The sequence below is a fragment of the Taurulus bubalis genome (assembly GCF_910589615.1).
Source record: "Taurulus bubalis genome assembly, chromosome: 17".
Classification (NCBI taxonomy): Eukaryota; Metazoa; Chordata; class Actinopteri; order Perciformes; family Cottidae; genus Taurulus; species Taurulus bubalis.
This window is the reverse complement of record NC_136605.1, coordinates 6660593-6675786: the sequence shown is the minus strand read 5'-3', so window position 1 is coordinate 6675786 and position 15194 is coordinate 6660593. Positions and strand designations below refer to the sequence as shown.

General features: G+C 45.4%; 1 protein-coding gene across 6 annotated transcripts in view; it reads left to right on the top strand.

The window, feature by feature from the left end:
- The window catches only part of LOC306749317 (myosin-10), a gene marked incomplete at its 5' end in the record, with an annotated part of 45665 nt that overhangs the window by 2642 nt on the left and 27829 nt on the right, over positions 1 to 15194 (top strand). For all 6 annotated transcript variants that reach the window (XM_079232593.1, XM_079232592.1, XM_079232591.1 and 3 more), the window contains one exon: positions 2785 to 2941. In XM_079232593.1, coding sequence (XP_079088719.1) covers positions 2785 to 2941 — 157 coding nt within the window. The remainder of the gene's footprint in view (positions 1 to 2784; positions 2942 to 15194) is intronic.

Here is a 15194-nt window from a genome sequence, read left to right as displayed (position 1 = left end):
TTTGATGGCCATGCTGCTCTAAAATTCAACGAGCAAGAATTTCCAACTTGTTAAAGCTGGAGAACAGCAGGTGTCCTGCTGCTGTCGATGTGATTTAACACCAATGCGTTTCAGTGTATTGATCATATTTCAAAGCCCAGTCAGAAGTCTTCGCAATTCGCAAGCCTGTTATGAAATCACTGGAGTGAACCACGGTCGGGGGAATGGTCAAGGTCTCCTCTCCTCCACACAGATCAATGGCTGCCCCTGCGAACAGAGGGCCCTCTCCGGCCTCGGTGGCGGAGAATGGCCTTTCCACGTGGGCACGCCGCCTGACTGATCAGAGATGGCAGATGGGGTCGGCTGTCGTGTCTGCTGTTGCCTGTGTGTTGCTCAGCTGTTACGAGGCCACGGCTTCCCCTTGCCTGGATCTAATTTCACAGTGGAAATATCACCTTCTCCTTCGTGGGCCAGGCGCGGCGCTTTTGGCAGGCGCCGTTGAGTTTGGTCGTATGCTCTGCTAGCTGGCAGCAGCGGCTTTAAATGTTCTTGACGCTACATAGATCCTGCAAGAGATTTGACAATAAGTCTTGTAAGGGAAGCGACAGCAGTCCTAACAACAAGCAGGAGAAAAGTATTAAATTATTCTATTTTGAGGCATTTTTATTTGACTGACGGAATAATAAGGGACATCTAACTTAATATAAAAGCCACATTCAAATTCAACCACTGTTGTTATTTTTAGAGGTGGGATTGAAATTCTCAAGCAATAAAAATAAATAAAACCCTGATGCTCCAGTTCATCTCTCGAGACTACTAAGTGCACTGTGCAGGTTCATGCACCGTCATCATCATGCATATTAGAGACGTGATGCAGCAAATTACAAGGACCCCTTGTACCCTGTAGCTGCATGAGACGGTCCGCATTGGACCTGCAGTCCAGCTCTCTCTCTACAGTCTTCTCAGCTGCCCCGGTGCTGCATGTTGCAGAACTGAAGAGACCAGAACACATCCCCTATTTATAGCAGCTCCAGTTTCCAGATAAAGGGGGAAATAAATGTTTAATTGGACTTGAAAATAGAGAGTGGAGAGTTAGAATTTCGGTGGGTCTCTCTCTCTCTCCTACCTCTCCTCCCCTCAGGTTGGGAGTAGTTTACAGGACGGCCAAGAACTCGGTTCACTGTTTGTTGCATCGCTGCGTCTCGGCGGGATTGGACCAGAGGGAGCTCCGTCAGCCGGATCATTGCTCCCCTCTTCATTTCAGTCGGCCTCGCTCTCTTTCCCCGTCCTCTTGTTTCTTTGTCTGCCTCAGCGGTACTTGAGCATCAGTTGCTCGGTGCTGACTGAGGGCCCTACCTGAGCGCTTACGTAACGGTTACAATATGCTGTCTGCCCCCTTTGTGAATCTTTGGCTGCTGAGTCACTCGTGGCACGGTGCCTCACTCGGCCTTGGAGTAGTTTTAATTATGAGGCAGATGTCACAATCTTTGATGCTTCGATAAGAACAGATCACCGCAGGGCACATAAATATTCCATCTGTTTTTGACTTTACTTTATTATGGTATGATGCCATTCATTGGCAGCGGGAGTAACGGGAGAGGATAACGGAATAGACAGCTTTTGAAACTTAAAGCTCCTTAAAACAGAGGCTCAGTCATTCTTTACAGACTGCAGTCTGTAGCGAACATGTGCCTTTTATGATCTCCAAGAGCCATGCTGGCAGTCGAAAGAAGAGACTACTCCTGGGTCAATTTTCAATCCCATCACCAAACAGTTTACACACAATGCTTCCAACTTTCCTTAATGGTTTAGCTTTGTAGTGTTCCTTGAAAAACGATGTCACTGCAGAGTGCATGCGTGGTCCCAGAAGAAGACAAAACACACAAACATGTCCGTCACTCTGACCTCGGAGCCCGCAGCGAGCCAGCTGCCTCCGCTATGTCTTCAGATAGCAAATGAGATGTTTGCTGCTGAATTAATCCTCATTTTGAATTCTGCACCTTTTTAAGGTTTACTCTTAATAAGTAAGCACCGAGTAGCTAGTTAGTCAGTAGGCACAGGCCCATAGGATTAGCCTAACATGCCGGTGATTAAAGTAAGCAGCTCTTTCTGTGTGTTGTCTACAGTGGGAATGCAAAGCCGCTACAGCATCTGCCGAATGAGTGAGCACCTCTGCCCCGCAGGGCCTCTCACTCATTCCTGGTCGATTCATCCTGGTCAAAACGTTCAGAACACACAGACACTCTCTGGGGAGAAATGGTTTAATTACACAGCCAAATGCAACCACCACAAGTCGGGAAGTAATAACGTTTACAGCCTTTTTGCTGCACCATGAGTCTTCATAATACTATGATTCAGACTCTTTGTTCACATTGTGCAGTGCCTGTTTGATTTGAACACATTATGACTCTTTTGTTGCTGCACGGGCGACAAGAGTCTGTTCAGTGTTTCATTTATAGTCTGACTCTCTAATCTGAAGTCTGGTCTATATCTATCTGCATACCCGTAATGATGATGTAAGCTCCTAAAAACTGGGTAATGGCAGGTCTTGCTTCACTGATAGAATGCAGACTTGATGATTTAAACAGATAGAAACTTGCACGCTGCCTTTTAGTGTTTTCTTTTGATATCCACTTCGGATTCTGGCTAGAGAGAGATCATTGAAAAATAGCCCTGACATGTAAGTTTATATGTTTTTATATTTCTGGAATATACAGATAATGAGATGTTGAGCTGCAGCCTCGCTTTGTTCCTCACCGTTTATTGATTTCCCCATGTTTGTCTGTTTTGTATGTTTAATTGCAGACATACTCTGGCCTATTCTGTGTGGTTATCAACCCCTACAAGAACCTGCCCATCTATTCAGAGAACATCATCGAGATGTACAGAGGGAAGAAGAGGCACGAGATGCCGCCACACATCTATGCCATCTCTGAGGCAGCGTACCGCTGCATGCTGCAAGGTATGACGGACAGTTGTTTACCTCTGATTGACCCTTTTATCTTGCATTTATAAAGCTCCTATGCTATATGTATTGGTCTTAATTGACAGGTTTATGAAAACCGTGTCCATGGCGTGAATTATAGTGTTTCACGATGCTACCAAATGAAATATTAGGTTATATAAGTGATCTTACAGATGTCGTCATCTCCAGGGACAAACATTACTTTAACCTTTCAAACATTATTTCGACTGGTATCGTTGGGTGCTGTTAAGGTGGAAACTGAGGCAAGTTTTTTTTATGCGAGTGTGTGTTCTTTTAGCTGGGGGTTTAGCTCACTTGCAGGCAGCGTGGAGTTCAGCTGCATAGCCCAGGAGATTAGTGTGGGAAGAAAGTGTGTGAAGTGTGCAAAAGGTCACAAGGTCAGAGAGGATGTGACATCATCGATTATGTCTGAGGGGTCTGCTTTTATCGAAGGGCGTCAAGTATCTGGTGGGTTTTCCAGTGGCGTCAGCAGTGTCCTTTGGTTGATTGGTAATTGCATGCTATTAAGAGACTCTCCATCATCATCATCATCAATGCCGCAAAGGATTTAGGATTGAAGTGTTAAGTTGCATTGTTCATTCTAAAAGTGTTATTCTTATGTAACTTTCTGGCTCTGTTTTCAGTTTATTTCTCCAAACCATGAACTTTCTTCTTCCTTTTCTGTTTCTGAACCAGTGTGACTTCTTTTCCAAGCACACAAGTTCACGTTCACGTTCAGACACAAGTCAAATTCATAGTGATGTCATCAATTCAGAACAGCCGATTTGTGCAGCTGTACGTTTTGATTTTGTGTTTAATCGCGAAGAACATTATAATGCCGGTGTACTCCTGTAGCCAAACCAAAGGGTCTACTGTTCCTTGTGGATCTGTTACAAGCTCCTGATGGCGTGGCTGGCGAGAGGGTTGTCTGTGAGAGCTGATGCCCTGGGACAAAGGGAAGAGAGGGAGGGAGAGAGAGGAGGGAGACAGATGAGCAGGCGAAGAGAGACGGCAGGTTCAACCATCGTCAGCCTTTAGTTTGTCATTAGTTGGACCTGCTGCACAGAATATATATATATATATAGAGTTGTCATCACCCTGTACACACACTGCAAACCTGGTCCATGCCACCAACTGCAGTCGTTTCATTCTCAGAGTTTTAGTCTTTTTACAGTTTATATTATCAAGTCATCCCCCTGATGAAGATTTGAACGTGTTTACGAAGTTACAGGACTGTGACCCATGTTGGGTCTGACTAATTGTTTTTGAGTCTTTGGCAGAGAAGAGCCACTGTAATAAGCAGAATCTTTATCACAGTCGTCAATGCGTAGAGAGCTTGAACCTCTCTGCTGTGTGCCGTCAAACTGTCAAAGCGTGAAACAACAGCTCCAGTTCTTCCCTTTTGTTTCTAAGGGATTTGATTCTTTAAATAGCCTGTTTGCCAATGTGTCCCTTGGATTTTTGTACGCGTCCCAACTCCCAACGTACTCCAGCCTTGATGTGACATTGTCACCGGTTGTCTGGTGGACCTCCACAGCCGCATCAGTAAAGCTCCAGAGTTTTGTGCGTCTTGACTGGTGTGTTCGCTGTCATTACATGACCTCCGGCTGTTTTCTGGGCGCCGGTCTCAAAGTTTGGTTCAGGACTTCAAAGTGTGTCTCTCGTGAAGACACGAGCCCCCAAGTTCTGTATTTGTCAAGTCGTTTGACGCTACTGTCCAAATCAAGGAGTCATACATTTTCTCTTTTATTGTACTTATCTTTTAGAAAATACTCAAAACCACAAAGAACAAACACACACACTCCTCGCCCTATTATCACAGTGCGAGATGTTTGCCTAGATATGGGACGCCTCTCTTGTGCCACCATTCTTCTCTCTGACCCCCACCCCAAGGGGCCGGGGCAGAGCAGCCTGTGGAATGAGGTCATCTCTGTCCCGGCTTTCCATGCGACGCTGTGCTAAATTCTACGAGCTGAGTCACCGTCACGTTGTTGCAGTCGTCCGAGCTGCCCATTACCCCCGAGCAAGGGTGCGTCACCATGGATACCTGTGTGTGTGTGTGTGTGTGTGTGTGTGTGTGTGTCCATCAGTGTGTGCGACCAAAATAGCCTCAAATGGAGGTGTCACTTGGTGAGGGACGGTGTTTCGGGCGGCAGCAATGAGAGACTTTTGTGTGTGTTCTTGACTGAATCTCCCTCAGTGTGTTTAGGCCTAATGTCCTGTTCAGGGTGAGAAAAGCTGCGTCGTTTAACTCTCCAAAGATGTTGTAAACTATTACGGATCTCCTACCGGTTTATAATTGCTCCCTTTCTTCTCTCAGTGACGAGAGCAGCTGGCCTCTCCTCATTTCCACCCCTTTTCTTTGCTTCGCTCACTAGTTCGCTCAGTCTTCTCTTTTTCTTTCTTTCTTTCTTTTAACCAGAATGTTCTGGCTCAGAAAACACTGAAGAGGAAAGTTCCCCTGCGTCCTTGAAGGCATTTTGGTCGCCTTTCACTTAACATAAAAAACCGCGGGCCTGCTGGAAGCTTCGTGGTGGCTCAGTTTGCTTTGTTCCTTCCTTCTCCTCATTTGATCAGAAAACACAGGAGCACAAGCGTTGTGGAATGTCCACCTTGTCATCGCCCCTTCATGTACGGGATACAGCCAGGGTTGCCATGGTTTGGCCTGTGTTTAACTGACAACCATTTTCTCCTATTTCATCCCTCAACTAGCCAGACCAAAAGGCGTACTGTCTGGCAGAGTCCCAGATTCACTGGGTCTCCGTCTATGCATTTGTGTTTGTATGTTTAGCAGTTTTCATTCATTCCTTTCCCGCTGACATTAGTTGTCTGTTTCTGGCTCATGCTGCTGTTTCTCAGGAAGACGGATTAGGCCGATTTTCACCCAGGTGGCACTGTACAGTAGTGTTACTGTATTTGAGCTTACTCAAGAAACCACAGGGGCTTAACAGAGCCGGTCATTAGGTGAATACCAGAGATAGCTCTGCACATACCACCTCCACTGTACAGCAGCAGACCTCTCTTCAAATGCATCAAACATGTTTCATACGTGTGCACCCTTTTGGAAACAGGCAAGGCCAAATTTGATTGACAGACTTTGGTTTGCAGCTCCACAAAGAGAGATTAGAAAAGCACATACTACAGTGGGATTTCTTTAGATTAGTGCCAGTCTTGCGACTCCACCCCATGGTCAGGATTCTGGAGCAACACAGATGGCACTGTAGGCACAGCATGTTAGAATAAAGAGAAGGCAAAAACCACTCAAATCTCACAGAAGGGTGTGGATGGCAAACATTTTCTGACATCGTTCGCTTAAGTGCTTCAGGCATGTGGTTGCAAGATTTGTGAGAAAGATGTATGTAAGTCCACATTCATGCACAGTTTGCACATGTCGGGTCCCACTGAAAACATGAGCTACTGTCTGTTTCTGGTGTAAAGCATGAAACGCAGGTGGACTTGCTGTTTGACCACATACTGAAGAAACAAATACTTGAGGTGAAATTGTGGCAAAATACTTTGTTTAACACCAGGAAGAGGAGCCACATTTGGCTCAGTACACTGGGACCTTAACTACTACTGGTCAACACTGTCAGGTCATAGGTTGCTCCCTGTATATCTTTCATACTATAGTTATTGTTCAACATTTCGTGTGGACAAACCAAACGGTAACTTTGCAAGATCCTTCACGGGTCCTCTTGGTGTGGACATCATTAGATGAGACCTGTAGGTGCAGTAAATGTTCCGGTATTTGCTTGCTGTGCCATATTCAACAGCAGTGGTTTTTGGAATTAATTTAACCCTTTATTAAATAATATTCTCATTACTGGTAAAGAGACATAAAGTAATCCTGCAGTGTTGGGAGCTATTTCACTGAAAAGGCAGGCAGACTATTGGACCCCTGATAATGCGTGGTATAGATGCCAATGTAGCCACAGCAAAATAGTTTAGTGGTTGTAAATGACCAGAATTGTATTAAAACATATCTTCAAATAACACAGACGGCGCTTCCAGTAAGAATCCTGGCACACATGAACTACAGCCTACCCCTAGATATGAAATATCTCCAAACCAGCAGAGCAAGAAGGGGATATAGGAGAAAACACAACAGTCAGAGAAGTGGAAAATGTCTTGGAACACAGAGACGAGAGGGAGGGCCATGCTGGGAGAGAAGAGGGCATGTTGAAGGGGAGAGTGGGAAAAAAGGGGCTACGCTTTGGATAAGAGAGAGCAGGCCGCTACAGACACGATCAACAGGATTGGTAGTGAAGAATAACGAAGAGCGGGTAGAGAGGACGGAAGGTGAAGAAGACTGAGTAGCAGTGAACGATGGACTCGGGCAGAAGGGACAGAGAGTTATGGGGGAAACGCAGCAGAGGGTACAAGGGGAAAGGCAGAGGGGGCGGCCAGCATTGGGCCTCACAATGGGGGCTTTGTGCAGTCTGAAGGGGGCTGGGACCAGGGTGCTGTGCGTCTGTGTCTCTGCGTGCGTGCGTGCGTGCGTGCGTGTGTGTGTGTGTGCGTGCGTGCGTGTGTGTGTGTAGGGGGAGGCCTGGAGTTGAAGCTCTTTCTTGGGATATGAGGCCTCTTGTTGGGACAGTGAGGGCTGGTCAAGGGCACACACAGGGCCTGAGTGACAAGACAGGTGTGGAGGGGCGATGGGAGTCAGGAGTGTGTGTGTGTGTGCGTGTGCGCGTGCAAGACCTTTTCCTGGTCTTCCAAATGACTGTACTGGCTACATGTTCATGAGATGACTTTCAGACAAATGGGGAAGCCTGTTAAAACAACACGGTTTCATGAGTGAAGTGCAAACACACACACACACACACACACACACACACACACACACACACACACACACACACAGACACGCGAGCAGATGCATCTTTAATGGCAGACAGCTGTGGAGTTCATACAGGATAAAATCATATTTCTGCTTGGGGGTCAGACATCAGGTCTGATGTATGGTTACGTTCCTCCCCACATGTACACAGAGACTTTTCCAACCCGACCTGGACAGACCGATGATTGGGATAGCTGTGGTTTGTCAAGAGTCATGCATATGTATGTGATGGTTTCATGGAAAGAAACTTGAGTCTTGGCTTTCTTTAATGTGTTATCCTCAGTTCACACATTTTTTAGGTATTACAAGTTGATGGATTTCAGAGGCTACATCTATTTAACTCTTTTGCATCAGGTTATTCAGAGTATTGTATTTATCTCCGCACATGAAGGGGAAACGTCCGAGTATCCAGGTCCACAGATTGGAAGCTGATCCATATGACTTTGTGTGTAGTGTGTCTGTGTCAGAGACAGTCGTCTAACTGAGAGAGGTTGTGGTGAGATGATTTAAGGGAGAGCCTCTGTCGTGTCATGCACTGCCCTCGTTCTTGGATAGTGTTGTCATGACAGACGCATAGCATCGATTCCAGAAGCCTCAGCACCACAGATAGGGTTACCTGACTGATGCTGTCACGGCCCTCTCACTGACACCCAAAACGTTCCAACCCACTGCAGGGCGGGGAGACAAGCCACCAGCTGCACAGCCGGGCATCTAACTGTGCTGGCTTGATCCACTCCGTCACTCTGTTTAATGAGCTACTGATGACATATGTGTATTTATTAATCTGAACACATTCACATAAGTCTGGCGCTTATCCAAGACTGCAAATAGTATCACTTTTTCTTTTTTCTTTTTACTCTCACAGCTATTTTACTTTGTTTCACCTCTACTTGTTGCTGCTGCAGTGACCTAGTTTCACTTCCATTAGTCGTAAACACTCTTGTAACCTTTTATCCCGTATCCAATTTTTCGATTCAGTGTATTATTTAATATTCTTTCACTGATTCATACACAGTCTCACACTGATACAGCTTCCCCCCTGTGACTGAAACCCTGCTCTCCTGTGTATGTCTGGATTCCTACGGGGCTGCAGAGCTCAGCACTGTGATATTGGAGGTGCCAGCATAAACTCACAGGCATACACCCGAAAACAGCCTTGTCCTGTTGGATTACGGCAGGCCCAGCCATCACAAAGAACCTCTGTGGACCAAACAAGCCACCCGGCGGCCTGCCATCTGCAATCAATTACATTGCCAAATACTTTCTGCCATATCTCCCGCAACTGCTTTCTCTCCCCTCTCATTGACCTAAAGACAACACCCAACAGCACAGGGCTAATTTTACTCTCTGTTGTGCAGCACTTACGCTCCGTTAGCATAAACAAAACGGTGCAAACTGTCTTGTACGTATTCAGGGGATAACTCCAGCCTGATAAGTGTTTAAAATCGGTCATTGACCAGTCAGTGGCGTTAGTGATAATGTGTATTATGTTTCCGCCGGACCCTTAGCAGGTAATCCCTGTTGACAGTGAGAGGCATGGAGAATGGATGGACATGATGAGATGTGACAGCAGCAGGCGGTCTGGGAATCGGCGATGCTGAACAGGAGCCGCATCTAGGCAGATGCCATAAAAAGTAGAGAACCAGATTGAAAGTTCTGCGGCTTCCTCTACATGTCTACCTGAGCAGAGAAAACAAAAACACTCTGTTAAGAATGTTTATCTGTATGGTGACAGATCAGACAGTTAAAGACAACAGAGTCGTGTTTATCTGGACTAATAAGTTTATGAGTGGAATGCGACTAAAGTTTGTTCAGCCGGGCTAATAATCAGTGGTCTGAATAGTGAGAGTCTACCAGAAGCAGAGAATAGACCCCACACCTCTTCGCTATTGTGGGAAATGACATCACGAGTGTGTCTGCGTGTTTTTGTGTCGGGCTGTTTGGGAGCTACTGGTCCATTGTCTGGCTCGACCACTGTGCTCAGTGAACCAAAAGGGCAGATTACGTCTCGCTGTTGCCATGTCGCCCGCTTCCCGGGCTGTTCACTGCCTCTTGCTCTCCGTCACCGACGTGTATGGCTCTTCTCCTCATCCACAGTAAATGATTCAGCTGGTGTAACCGCATTGAAGTGTCTCCCTTCCACCCACACCAGGCGCTCTAGTCTCGCTCTCGTCTCACTCTCTTACTGGGATGTTGAGCCGTGGATTTCCATTCCTCCATGTTGTCTCTGCTGTGCTGCCGTATACCTGGCACATATCTTCAGGGCAACAGACAGTTAATGCAGGGAAATAGACATATTAGATTTCAAAGAATCCTCTGATTATCCCAAGAATGTGTACCACTCAAGCCCAGCACCTCTCCTTGAGGAACACTTGGTCCTCGACGCCTCTCTCTTTATCGCTCTTTCTATCTTGATATCCCTCTTTTTCTTCCCTCCCAGACTTCTCTCGTTTCACCCCTGCCTCCAAAGCATGTGAAAAATGTGCTTTGTGAGACTTAAAAATGGAAAGACTCCAAAGTCCCGTCTGATTGCTCTCAGTGGAGTACAGCTCAGACAGTAAAGCACAAGCCCACAGGACACGGGGGCTGAGAAGCTGAATTGAACATACAAAGGACTCTAACTTCCATATGTGTGCGACGCTGTTTGAAAAACCTCCAGTGTTCCTACTAAAGTTAGCCAGAAGATCAATGGCATTCTTGTGCCATGCATGACACGGATGTAGCTCATGTATGAATCTACGGCCAGCGGTTGGTTAGCTTAGCTTAGCAAAAAACACCTCTAAAGCTCCCTAATTAATGCGTAGGGGGATGCATATATTGTTTGTATAATTTGCCCAAAAACGAAATAACAAAGAATACATGTGGCTGTTACGTGGGGTTAAATGGCAGACTATTTCTTGGTTCCCGGAAGTTACTGCTAACAGCCAAGAAATAGTAACATAACCCCATAACCCCCCCCCTGCTGATGTCTGTTCATATATTTATTGGCCATTCATTTGTTTGGGTTTAGGCCATTTGTCTTGGCTTTAAACAGACTGTAGTGAGTGTGCTCAAGTGGATGGGAGGGCGGGCTAAGCTGAGGTTGTGTTTTATCAGGATCGGGTGATGCAGTATCGTTGTTATGAAATCCCGCAGCGTTCCTGACCGGTAAAACCTTTTTTTTTGCACGTCGACTTTCTTTTTTGATTCGTGTAAGATTTTCCCAGGGTACGGGGGGGCGAAAGAAAGAGGTGGAGAGAGAGACAAACAGGAGAGGTTAGAACGCTTCAAAAGGCAAAGTTCAAGCCAAGGTGTAAATTATGAGAATAGCTTCCACTGTGTGTGTGAGTGTGTGTGTGAGTTGGATCTTCTCTCTACCCTCACACTCACTCAGGTGGTCCCTCACACACTGCTGTCATTCCCGGGAGGGTGGGGATGTTCACAAGCCAATGACGTGGGTCTAATAGTGCCTGTGATCTCAGCTGCCAGCTGACATCGCTATCCCCACACTGAATCAGAACTACTGAAACACACTTGGGGTTTCATCGGCAAGTATGTCAGCGGGTGACGTGATGTTATTTATAGCTCCTCGGCTCACATGTCTGTCCTCTGTTTTCACCATGGATCTTTCCCTCTGCTATCTCCATTTCCCCTTCTCATTCCCCTATCTGGTCCCTTCCCACCACACCCCTCTCGTCCCGTCTGGCTGTCCACATTCCTAAAGTGCCCAACACTCTTCCCTCTCCTGGGAAGTATTCACATGTGCCAGATGCACAGGGCGACTTCCTGTGACTGGCAGGGGGGATTTAGGACGTTCATGCCTTAAAAACGCTGCATCTCACCTGCATAGTCAGCATTGTTGCTTGATTTATTTATTTATTGTTACCAACTGGCACAAAACGAGAGTGTATTATTTACGGCTTGTGATGAAACATAAAAAGGTAGTAGCCATCAAAACAGACAGAATCTGGGAAGTTTCACCCCACCGCCACACTTGGCGCCCCATTTTCCGTTAGTGTCACTGCTGTTGCGACGCCAGCCTGCTGAAAACACGACGCCTGTTCCACACCCAAGAGGCCCCAGTGCAGATAGGAGGGGAGGGAAACCAGGGCATCTGAATTCCAGTACACAAACACACGGCCAGTCGGCTCATGTGGCTGTCTGTCCATTTGTTCGTAGCATGAATGAATGAATGCCTATCTGGCAGCTGGTTCAACAGCATCCCGGTGACTAACGCAGTTGAGTTGTTTAGTTACTCAGCGGTGGCAAATGGCCATATGTACAGAATACAGTGTACTAATGAACACAGTTTGATCTCTGAGACAAAGTATATGTTAGTATTGCTGCTGTTTCCTCAGCTGATAAGTGAACCTGATCATTAAATCTTTAACTGCTGACACTCAACAGTTTGGTCCAGCGACTCATTTTGCGCTCATTATAACGACCCGCACTGTTGTAATGAGAGACTATATTCTCATCTTCATATCCCAGAATTCAATTCTGTCACTGTGAAACTTATTTATTCTTGTAATAATAAAGTATTGTGACTTCAGTCAAAGTACCCTTCAGAAAAGTGAATGACGTATTTGGATGCGCAGTTCAATTTAGAGGTGCACTACCTCCTCGTTTTTTCTCACAACGCTCAGTTTACCCATCATGCACTGCTCCACATGTAAAAACTGTTGAACAATATCTTCTAATGGCTCTTAAGCTGCTTTCAGACAGAATGCAAAGTGAACATAATAAGATGCCGTGAACTGAGGCAAGGACATGTCGTTGTGAATGGAAATGTCTCAAATTGAGCCAAATATTCAAATCGCTGGGTTTCATAATGCTGCTTCATAAACGACACACAGGACAAAGCAGAGTGGAGGGACACGACAGAATGAATCAGGGTTCTGATTAGTTTTGATTCATTGGCTGAGCTGCTACACCAAATGCCTGGGAATTGAGGAGGCGTTGGGTGCTATTGAGTTGCATTATGGGAAATGTAGGATCTAGCATTCCTGGAGCTTAACCCATTCTCCGCTGCTTCGATTTTGGACATGATCATTTTTATTCTGCCTATTGTGAGACATCCAACTTAAAGTAGCACAAAACTAAATTGGAGTCCCCTGGTAAAATGAACTAAATAGATTTTTTTAGTAGTTTTGTATAAACTTAAGCATCTCTCATGTTTTAATTGCTTTGCACGGAGTACTAAGTACTGTAAATACAAAAAGAGATTCATCCTGTGATACTTTAATATCCTCCTAGGATTTATTGCGTGTTAAGTCTGTTTATCTTATCAAAAGTGCTGTTGGAGGATGTGATATCACTCCTTCAGCCCGCCACTTAACTGCGTTTTAATTTGCGTCTCATCATAATTGTCCGGAAGCTTCGTCGTGACATTGAAACACTGCAGGTATCCACAGAGCAGAACACTTCCCAGTTGCTACTTCCACTGTCTGGGAATGTCAACGAGCTCTGTCACACACACACACACACACACACACACACACACACACACACACACTTGGAGCTTTGTTCCTCTGCTTCGAGTAGCTCTGGATTGTTTCTTCAGCTCTCGGCTTTTATGAGGAAGCAGGCCGCCGTTTACGTTTCAATTTTTTAATCTTTGCACTAATACAATCACCATGTTCTACTGTGTCGAGGGAGCTGTGTGTGCACGAGTGTTAGTGTGTAAATGTTTGTGATTTCTCACAACGTATAGCAGCGGTTCATGAGAGAGCGGCTCACCGGCGATCACTCAGGATTTCTTATGGGTGTGAAGTGGTTGCCATGACGTCAGAATTTTCATTGTGGGCGCAGTTGCGTTTTACAACTTCTTTTATGAAGCGCATTGTGAGCGCTTGAGCCCCAATGTGGAAAAAAATGTGTTACATCCATCTTCAAAGACCCCGGAAGTTTGAAAATCATGCTTTCAAACTAACTCCCAGTTTTGTGCCACTGTGTGTTGTTTCTATAGCTGCACGTTGCTCATCAAAAAGTTGTGATTTTCTTATGTTTTGTGTGTGCATGGACATGGAGTGGTCAGTGAGTGTCTATACTTAAATAAATAATACATTTACAGGATGGGGCGAGGACTTTTCCTTTAGTTATCTTTGCCAATGTTTTCACAAGCATAAGATTAATGAGCATACGTGTGAATGTAATTATGGATTGTTTGACAGCTGGCTGATCCACATGCACGGACTCAACACTGAACCAGCAATTTGCCACAATTAGGAGTGCAGTTAGTGGCTTAGACTTTGGGTTGAACTGCATTGAACTGGAGCCATATTACTGAGGACCATTGACAATAAATAGACGTAATTATGATTTGTGCTTGGAATGTTTTTGAACACTGTGGCTTTGGTTTAAACAAAATGAGGCGATGAGGAGAAAGTTTCTGGTGGTTTAGTTTAGGAATCCTCAAGCAAAAACAATATTTCGTTCCACACTCGGACTCGTTAAAGTCCGTTACGCTCACTGTGCTGTTGTCTTTGCCCATTAACTACAATTTGTATACAGTTACCGTTACTGCTGATCATTTACTACGGCATACAGCGGGGCTTTGCTTTGTGTCACATGTTTTCCGACCGTGTGGAGCTTTGAGAATACCGTATATCGTCCCAATCTTTTAGCCTCTTGTTAATAAAAAAACGACTTATTTACTACGAACGGGAAACTCCATAGAAGGAAGGTGTGTGTATGGGTATTAAAGCAGAACAATAATCTGAGAGTTAGTCCGGAGAGGGATACTGAGGCTGTACAGGGTAGGATGAGGTCGATAACAGGGGGTTATTGTAACGATTGGGGTTTTTGTGGAGATGGAGGGAGAGGGGGATTGCTCTGGAATGTGAAGAATGAGGCTGTTTTCTAAAAATCCTCATGGGGGATAAATTATGAGCAGCAAAGGGAACCCTGCTGTGCCGGACAGGCCCGGCGCCTACCATGGGAGAGAGAGACTGTGTGCCGTTGTTTGAATAGATTAGAGTGCAAAATTGACAAAGAAGTACACAAAGTTTCATCGTTTGTAGTTTCACATGTTTTTTAATGTTTTTTCAGCCGTTTTGATTTGATTCGAAATGATAACATTGACAGCAAGCTCAGGAAATAACAGTTACTTTAGAGGACCGGCTGTTCCATCAGTAGAAAGTGTTGCTTTTAGAATTTGAACATGGAGGAGAACCAAAGTATTTCAACCTTCGGTGAACTGTGACAGATTGGTGTGAGAACTGCCTTTTCCTTTTGATTTGTAGCTTGTATCCAAACGGAGACGTGAACTGTGGCCCGAAATAATCTTGATGAACGACAGGGCCAACTTATTTCCATCTCGCATTAACGTTACCGAAGTGATTGGCTGGGAGTTGTTGCGGAGGAAATAACAGCGCTAAAAGTTCTGATGAGGTGATGAAATTAAAAACATCTGTTAGTGTGGAAAAGGGA